This window comes from Xyrauchen texanus, chromosome 4, assembly GCF_025860055.1.
Source record: "Xyrauchen texanus isolate HMW12.3.18 chromosome 4, RBS_HiC_50CHRs, whole genome shotgun sequence".
NCBI lineage: Eukaryota > Metazoa > Chordata > Actinopteri > Cypriniformes > Catostomidae > Xyrauchen > Xyrauchen texanus.
In genome coordinates this window covers 29,648,981-29,657,908 of record NC_068279.1, presented here as the reverse complement: position 1 = coordinate 29,657,908, position 8,928 = coordinate 29,648,981, and the positions used below count along the sequence as shown (strand labels likewise).

General features: G+C 38.1%; 1 protein-coding gene across 1 annotated transcript; it reads left to right on the top strand.

Moving 5' to 3' along the window:
• Positions 1 to 642: 642 nt before the first annotated feature.
• Positions 643 to 7,531, top strand: fsta (follistatin a). Its single transcript, XM_052124727.1, has 6 exons — positions 643 to 797; positions 2,234 to 2,425; positions 2,664 to 2,882; positions 3,169 to 3,393; positions 3,880 to 4,110; positions 6,473 to 7,531. The coding sequence occupies exons 1-6, from the start codon at positions 713 to 715 to the stop codon at positions 6,559 to 6,561; spliced, it is 1,041 nt and encodes a 346-aa protein (XP_051980687.1). The 5' UTR covers positions 643 to 712; the 3' UTR covers positions 6,562 to 7,531.
• The last annotated feature ends 1,397 nt before the right edge of the window (positions 7,532 to 8,928 follow it).

Here is an 8,928-nt window from a genome sequence, read left to right as displayed (position 1 = left end):
ATGGCGTAGAAAGTTGGAACATTTCAAATATGGGCCTTTTGGTCCATCATCACCAATTCGCAAATCATAACTCGTTAATCAGATTCTTCATATCTGATCATGCACTCGTGAATATGTTTTCGTTTGTTAACATCAAAACCATCCAAATCCAATGTAAAATGGGTCTTTGAGGCTGGCTCGTGTCATGATACATCAGTTTAAATCTGGTGCTGCTTACATGCATACAACTGCGTGGCTAATTTGATTGCCTGTTAAACTGGACTAGTCAAATCCACGTACGTCTATGAATGCTATTGACAGTGCAATATCAATTCTGGATGCATCTAAAGGTAGGCTACATCTTCAGAATTCTTGGTAAGGTACGAAAGCATCTGATTCAAATTTTTGAGTACCCTAATTGGGATATTAGTAACCTATTTATGTCTCCTCTTTGTATTCAACACCTAGCAAATCTCAGAAGTGATAAAGGGGCAAAAGAGAAAGTTTCAACCAGCTATGTCACCGGATTTGGATTGAAAGAACTTAGAAAAAAAACTGTTTCTCCCCACCCCCACAGAGAGGAAGACCGCCCACACCACAGACAGTCGGCCCGAGACCCCTTATACACTGAAAAAGAGGTGGCACTCTGAGAGCAGCATTCATTCAGCACTGCCTGAGTAAGAACTTTGCGCTGCTCCTCTCAATTCTCTTTCACTCTTTAAACATAGTAAGGATGCTAAAGCGTCACCAGCTCCACCCCGGAATGCTTTTATTACTCTTATGGCTCTGTTATTTTATGGAAGATCAAAAAGTGCAAGGTGAGTGCACTTTTTTTTAGTTCTTTATTTATTTTTGGTATGTTTATTGCTTTAAATTTTTAAATCAACATGCTTAAGACATTTGTCTGGGTTTCGCAAAAACAAACAAAAAAAAAAAAACAAAAAAAAAATTACAAAAATCTTTGGAATGAACTGATCCGCTTAAACAGAACAACTGTAAAGTTTTGTTCTTGGTTTGCGCCTGTCTTGGTGTCAGCGAGACAGGTGCTTCTAGCACGTACCTTTCTATTCATCCCTAAAACCCCAAAAAATCATAAAACACTACTCTTAATTTACGATCTGAAACTTTTGTTTTTATAGGAATAGTCTAAATTAAATGATCATGTGAAGATTTGCAAAACTAAGCATTATGCATAGTAAATTGTATAAGTAATAGATGAATAGATTTCACCGTCTCCAATAGAGGACAACCAGATGCATTTCATCGGCTCTACATTCGTGTCTTGAGTTACCATGTTAATAATGTTTAAAAATAAGAATAAGATAATATTTTTATTAGTCATGTCTAGCAATGAGCTGAATAATTTTATTTTGTATAAAAAAAAATGTGTTGCATACTCATAAGCAAACCTTCATGCATTTAAATGCCCCAGACATTGGACTGTATTTGTCTCTGTGTAGCCAAAGAAATTAGAGACTATATACCTCGTCTAGCGTTAAAAAATTCAAGTCAGTGGACATAATGCAAAAAAAAAAAAAAAAAAAGAATATATATATTATTGTATAATGTATATGTACTATATAATTTGTATGTAGTTAATTACAGGGCAGAGCAGTTTTAATCGTTTTGCGTATCTGTTATCAAACGGCACGTTCATTTTATAAAACAAAGTTTGGTGAAGCTCGCGTGACTATGATTTAATTGGATTTTAAATAAATTGTGTGGTGGTATCCCCTGCGCCAATGCCTAATATAATAAATAAACACGACGAATGCCCCTTAGCGTTGACTCAACAGTTAAATCGCAATCTGAATATTATTATGTGCTGTTATTATATGCGTTAATATTTATAAAAAAAAACTATTGTACTGATGTTGTAAGTGTTGAAACGTTATGAGCGCAGACAGTTGGCACAGAGCGCTCGATGAACTGGAGTCTAGACTGCCATGCACATTGTTTAAATAGGTGTATGAGTCTGTCAGTTTGCCACTTACTTTAAGACAACAAATCTCTTCACGGTCAGATATAATCGCCGACAGGAAAATCATATTCCCGACCAGACTGAGAGCCCTTGAGTTGTCTGGGTGAAGGCATGCAAGTGTAAAACAGTCGCAGTTGGGAAAAATCAGACAAAATGCCGCGGGGGAGGGGGAGCGCGAGATCTCCAGCTAATACAGGCTGCAAATGTTGTGTCTGGGTCATTCGCTTGAGACTTTAATACGACTGGCTTTTTTCTTTTTCTTTTTCTTTACAGCTGGTAACTGCTGGCTACAGCAAGGCAATAACGGGAGATGTCAGGTTCTCTACATGCCTGGGATGAGTCAAGAGGAATGCTGCCGAAGTGGGAGACTCGGTACATCCTGGACTGAGGAAGATGTGCCAAACAGCACATTATTCAGGTGGATGATCTTCAATGGCGGTGCTCCAAACTGCATACCTTGTAAAGGTAGAATCCCACGTTTGTCTGTCCAGGTGGAAATGTATAAGCATTTAAGATAGTAACACGTTATTATTATTATTGTAACATATGTGAAAAATAAATCATAGCACACACACACACACACACACACACACACACACACACACACACACACACACACACATATATATATATATATATAATTGCATTCAGTGGTGGGGACTTTCAAAATATATATATGTTACTGTCTTTATATGAATTTTAGAGACATGTGATAATGTGGACTGTGGCCCTGGGAAAAGATGTAAAATGAACAGGAGGAGTAAGCCTCGCTGCGTCTGTGCGCCAGACTGCTCCAACATCACCTGGAAGGGGCCAGTGTGCGGCTCAGATGGAAAAACATACAGAGATGAATGTGCTCTTTTGAAATCGAAATGCAAAGGGCACCCTGACCTGGAGGTGCAGTATAAAGGCAAATGCAAAAGTAAGTGACACACAGCTTTCGTACCGACAAAGGTTTTAATCATACAATTCAGACAAGTCCACTGAATGCTTTTGAATTTGTCAAATATTTTTAAACTTGTGAAGGATTATGGAGTGTCTTATAATATATAAATTGGTGTTTAGACCAAATAAAGTCACAATGTTAAAGTCAGATGTTCAGGACATTTTGGGAACCTATGTCATTGGTTGTGTTGGATTTGTCAATTTGAAAAATAATTGAGGTAGGTAAACCAGCATCATTCATTCTTCACTTCTCGTCCTCACAGAGACCTGCCGTGATGTCTTGTGTCCGGGTAGTTCAACTTGTGTGGTGGACCAGACCAACAACGCCTACTGTGTGACATGCAACCGTATCTGCCCAGAGGTTACGTCTCCAGAGCAGTACCTTTGTGGCAATGATGGGATTGTCTATGCTAGTGCGTGTCATTTAAGGAGGGCCACATGCTTGCTCGGTAGATCAATTGGAGTGGCATACGAAGGGAAATGCATCAGTGAGTGTCTACAGAGAAATTAAGCAGCATTCCTTGACATTTAAGGATTTGCAAAATTTCATTTAAATGAGATATAAAGGTTTAGCATACTGTTTATTTGAATTAGCTGTCTATGCTCAAAGTCTTTTTAAAAATAGTGGAATTTGTTTTCATGTGCTGTTGGGGAGCTATCATTTTCGAGTGCATGTGCAACAATGGCAAAATCCCAAACACACCATGTTTCTTCATAGTCTTTCGTGACTATCTTGTTGCAATTATGATTTGCAAAGGAAAACCATTGGTGTCTAATTGTTTCCTGATGTTGGCAACATCACCTCGTCTCTTTGAACACACTGAGTGTAACTTGCCCACAGTTCTTTGTACAAGATCTACCTCCCAGGCTCTCCAGAACAACAAGCAAATGAAACAATAAAGCATTATTTAGTTAATTTTTCCCTCCAATTGGAATCAGATTTGCTAAGTTCCCTATCTTGTATTTTGTTTCAGAGGCCAAGTCGTGTGATGACATCCAGTGTAGCACAGGGAAGAAATGTCTATGGGATGCCAAGATGGGTCGTGGGCGCTGTGCAGTTTGCATGGAGTCATGCCCAGAAAGTCGCTCGGAGGAGGCAGTGTGCGCTAGCGACAACACCACATATCCCAGCGAGTGTGCCATGAAGCAGGCCGCTTGCTCTTTGGGGGTTCTCCTGGAGGTTAAGCATTCAGGATCTTGCAACTGTAAGTAATACATATTAAAAGACAATCCAATGCTGCCCCCAACAACCTCCCCGAAACCTCCCACCCCCTCCAAATAACGCCTCTTCATTCCCTTCCCGCTGCTAAGATATAAGCTACAGAAAGGACTTAAGATTGGAAGTTCTTTGCATGTCCTCTTTGGCTGGCTTAATTAATTTTGCATTTGCTGGAGAAAAAAAAAAATGTCAAGAAAACAGTTGTTTAAAAAGAACCCACCAAAAAAATGAAGATCACCATGAAAAAACAGATACAAAAAACAGAGATGTTACAAAGAGCTCTTTCTAGGAGTCCTTTGGCATACTAATTTTCTTCATTTAACTAACAAGAAACAATGGGCAGACTAACTTTTGCAGTTAGTGGAAAACGTCAGGTTTGAATTCTAGTTCAGTTTGTGGGTTCATTTTTCCCTTTTGTTATAGTGTAAATGTAGTGATGTATATAATCATATCTATCAGCTTGTCAATTCCATTGTCACATAGCTATATTCATGGTTATCATGTAAGTGTTATATGAATTATGTTTGTTTGATTTCTGCTTTTGGCTGTAATCAATGATTTCAAATGCACTATAACATAAATAGCTCTGCCAATCAGTCAGAGTTTGAAAAGAGATTAATCCTTTTTCTTACTCGCATAAGGTGATTGTAACATTGGTGCCATTGTTTAAAATTTGAAAGAGAATTTTATAACTTTTAAACTACCTATTTTGAAAGATGGTTCACTAGCTAATGAAGCTAGGTCTGCCATCAGTATTACAACAACAATGAGGAAATAGTTACATTCCAATTTGTGCTAAAAAACAAATCAGATGATCATATCTTGACTGCTTACCTTAATGTTATTGTGCTTTAGGGTATGTACATAATTCCAAGGGACCAACTTTATGATCACCTCATGGTTTGAACGACTACAGCATTTTACAGTTTGCAGGACAAGAATATGTTGTTTGTAGAACAATGCTTTCTCAATTCTACTCTGATGTTAGACACCTAACGTTAGCAAGGTGAATCTGTACATGAAGTTTTGTGTTGTCTTATTTGTTTGTTAGGGACTGCACATTTGTCATTTTTTTTAATGTAAACTTTTCTGTAGAATATATATATATACACACCACTCAGCCACAACATTAAAACAACCTGCCTAATATTGTGTAGGTCCACCTTGTGCTGCCAAAACAGCGACAACCCTCATCTCAGAATAGCAGAGTGGTTATCTGAGTTACCGTAGACTTTGCCAGTTCAAACCAGTCTGGCTATTCTCTGTTGCCCTCTCTCATCAACATGGCGTTTCCATCAACAGAACAGCTGCACACTGGATGTTTTATGGTTTTTGGCACCATTCGGAGTAAAATCTAGAGACTGTTGTGTGTGAAAATTCCAAGAGATCAGCAATTACAGACATACTCAAACCAGCCCATCTGGCACCAACAATCATCCATGCGATGGCTGATCTAATCAGCCATTCATGTGGCAGCAGTGCATAAAATCAAGCAGATACAGGTCAGGAGCTTCAGTTAATGTTCACATCAACCATCAGAATGAGGGAAAATGTGATCTCAGTGATTTGGAGTGTGGCATGATTGTTGGTGCCAGACGGGCTGGTTTGAGTATTTCTGTAACTGCTGATCTGGGATTTTCAAACACAACAGACTCTAGAATTTACTCAGAATAATGCCAAAAATAAAAAACATCCAGTGAGGGGCAGTTATGTAGATGGAAACATTTGTTGATGAAAGAGGTCAACAGAGAATGTCCAGACTGGTTTGAACTGACAAAGTCTACAATATCTCAGATAACCGCTCTGTACAATTGTGGTGAGAAGTGTGGGTTGATGCTGTTTTGGTGGAACAAGGGGACCTACACAACATTAGGCAGGTGGTTTTAATGTTGTGGCTGATTGGTGTGTATATATAAATATATATACATCAGAACTGTGCCATTGCTCGACCATGTAGCTATGGTCAGCTGGTGCACATGGTGTCGCCCTGCCCGGTAACAACTATCCGAATATATCCGAAGTGATGGATTTAGACACCAAACCAGAAAAAAAGGCAGCCAGTGGTGGAATGCAAGAGCACTTTTTTGTCTTGATTTAGAGATTTGCCAAACAGACCTGAGCCATTAAAGCCTTTCCTGCCACACAACTGACTTCCTTGATTATGTAAATCTTGATGCATAATTATGGAAGCCAGAGTACCTGGCCAGTTGCCAAGTAGCCTAAAAAACACACACTAAGCTCTAGATTATGGCTTTCTCTGAGGCTTTGGCATAAAAAACACATACGTAAAATTCTGCGCTGTTGTGGTCTATATTCATGCAACAGCTACCATGTATTCTCCCATATAGCCATTACTGAAGACCAGGAGGATGATGACGATGAGGAAGACCAGGACTACATGGCTTATATCCATTTATCACCAGTACTGGATGGATAAAGCACCATCAACCAGTGGAACAGTCCTAGGGCAAGAAATCATGTCCACACTGTACATATGTGTATGCTAATTTATTTTTCAGAGGAAAAAAAGAAGTATACATGTAGTTCAGTCTGCTCTATGTTTATTTATACAGTGTTCTGTTTTATAATTTATACATTTACAGTGACTGTCTTCCTGTCTATCTTGTTATTTTGTTTTTACTTTTGTTTACTTGTCTTTTTCTCTTTTTTTTATGACTAAGAAATATATTTGTCCAAAGAGAAGCAGTGTTATTTATTGTGAGGTAAAATGCTATCATGTAAAGTGTGAGTCTTCTGCAAGCTGTAAATTGCATTCCCTGAGCTGTATAAATGCTTATCAATGTCAATTCTGTATCACAGATTTTTATTTCACACATATCTGCATGTTAGCTTGTGAGTTTATTTATTGGAGAAAAAAAAATGGAAACACACAGGATAAAAAAAAAAAAAAATGTCACTCTTTAATGTACATGAATATTTCTGGTTTTGGGGGATTATTTTTTTTTTTGAATTGCTCTTCAAGGTTTTGTGATGGTGCAGCAGGATAATATTGAAAATGAGTCATTTCTCATATACTGTAGGACACCCCTGACAATTAAGGCTGGCATCACTCAACAGCAGCAGTTTAGGTTTTTGGCGATAGAACAGAAATTTGCATTATGTGATACTTGTTTGAGAAAACTGTGCCATTATGCTTTTTTGTCTTGTTTTTGCCAACATACTGCTCCATATTGCTCTTGCAGAGCTAACAAATGAAAAGATAAAGGACTAAGTATCAATATATAAAACGTTTCACTATGTTGTCAAAATGCATTTTTTTTCAGACATCTCAAGATAAAAACTAAATTCAGTTATAAATATATAGTTTTGTATTTTTTTATGTAAATGTCATATGTATATACAAAGTGTGATGTATTTGTACAGATATTAAGAGTGAAATCAATAAAACTAAATCCTTATCAATTGCTCACTGTTGTTTTGATTGTCTTAAGAGTTGAGGGCCCTGTGCTGTCTTTAGTTAAATGAATGTACTCAAACAATACACCCAGACATTTATTACACTAGCACAAGTGTTTGATTAGAATATTCATTGTTTGTACATAATTGGAACATTTTTGGTTGATTTTTTTAGAGATTTTAATTCTAACTCAGAAATACAATGTAATTTTAACAGATATCAAGTGTCCAGTTACCAAAAGAAGGGGAAAAAAGATCAGTCTCTACACAAGTCAAATATGTTATCAATAGTTATATTGTAATATTACAACAAAATTATTACAACAAAATTGTTTTATTATTTGAAAAAAGTTCTTATGACAAAATAAACCTACCATAGCAGTTTTCTCATACATATATATCTATATATATAATGTATATGTGTGTGTGTGTAAATACACTCACCTAAAGGATTATTAGGAACACCTGTTCAATTTCTCATTAATGCAATTATCTAATCAACCAATCACATGGCAGTTGCTTCAATGCATTTAGGGGTGTGGTCCTGGTCAAGACAATCTCCTGAACTCCAAACTGAATGTCAGAATGGGAAAGAAAGGTGATTTAAGCAATTTTGAGCGTGGCATGGTTGTTGGTGCCAGACGGGCCGGTCTGAGTATTTCACAATCTGCTCAGTTACTGGGATTTTCACGCACAACCATTTCTAGGGTTTACAAAGAATGGTGTGAAAAGGGAAAAACATCCAGTATGCGGCAGTCCTGTGGGCTGAAAATGCCTTGTTGATTCTAGAGGTCAGAGGAGAATGGGCCGACTGATTCAAGCTGATAGAAGAGCAACTTTGACTGAAATAACCACTCGTTACAACCGAGGTATGCAGCAAAGCATTTGTGAAGCCACAACACGCACAACCTTGAGGCGGATGGGCTACAACAGCAGAAGACCCCACCGGGTACCACTCATCTCCACTACAAATAGGAAAAAGAGGCAACAATTTGCAAGAGCTCACCAAAATTGGACAGTTGAAGACTGGAAAAATGTTGCCTGGTCTGATGAGTCTCGATTTCTGTTGAGACTTTCAGATGGTAGAGTCAGAATTTGGCATAAACAGAATGAGAACATGGATCCATCATGCCTTGTTACCACTGTGTAGGCTGGTGGTGGAGGTGTAATGGTGTGGGGGATGTTTTCTTGGCACATTTTTTGGCCCCTTAGTGCCAATTGGGCATCGTTTAAATGCCACGGCCTACCTGAGCATTGTTTCTGACCATGTCCATCCCTTTATGGCCACCATGTACCCATCCTCTGATGGCTACTTCCAGCAGGATAATGCACCATGTCACAAAGCTCGAATCATTTCAAATTGGTTTCTTGAACATGACAATGAGTT

Bases quoted from the DNA above. Each gene is read 5' to 3' on its own strand.
- fsta (XM_052124727.1), top strand. From the start codon at position 713: ATGCTAAAGCGTCACCAGCTCCACCCCGGAATGCTTTTATTACTCTTA. The intron at 2,426-2,663 runs GTAGAATCCCAC...TATGAATTTTAG, and splicing joins AAACTGCATACCTTGTAAAG to AGACATGTGATAATGTGGAC. The intron at 2,883-3,168 runs GTAAGTGACACA...TCGTCCTCACAG, and splicing joins GTATAAAGGCAAATGCAAAA to AGACCTGCCGTGATGTCTTG.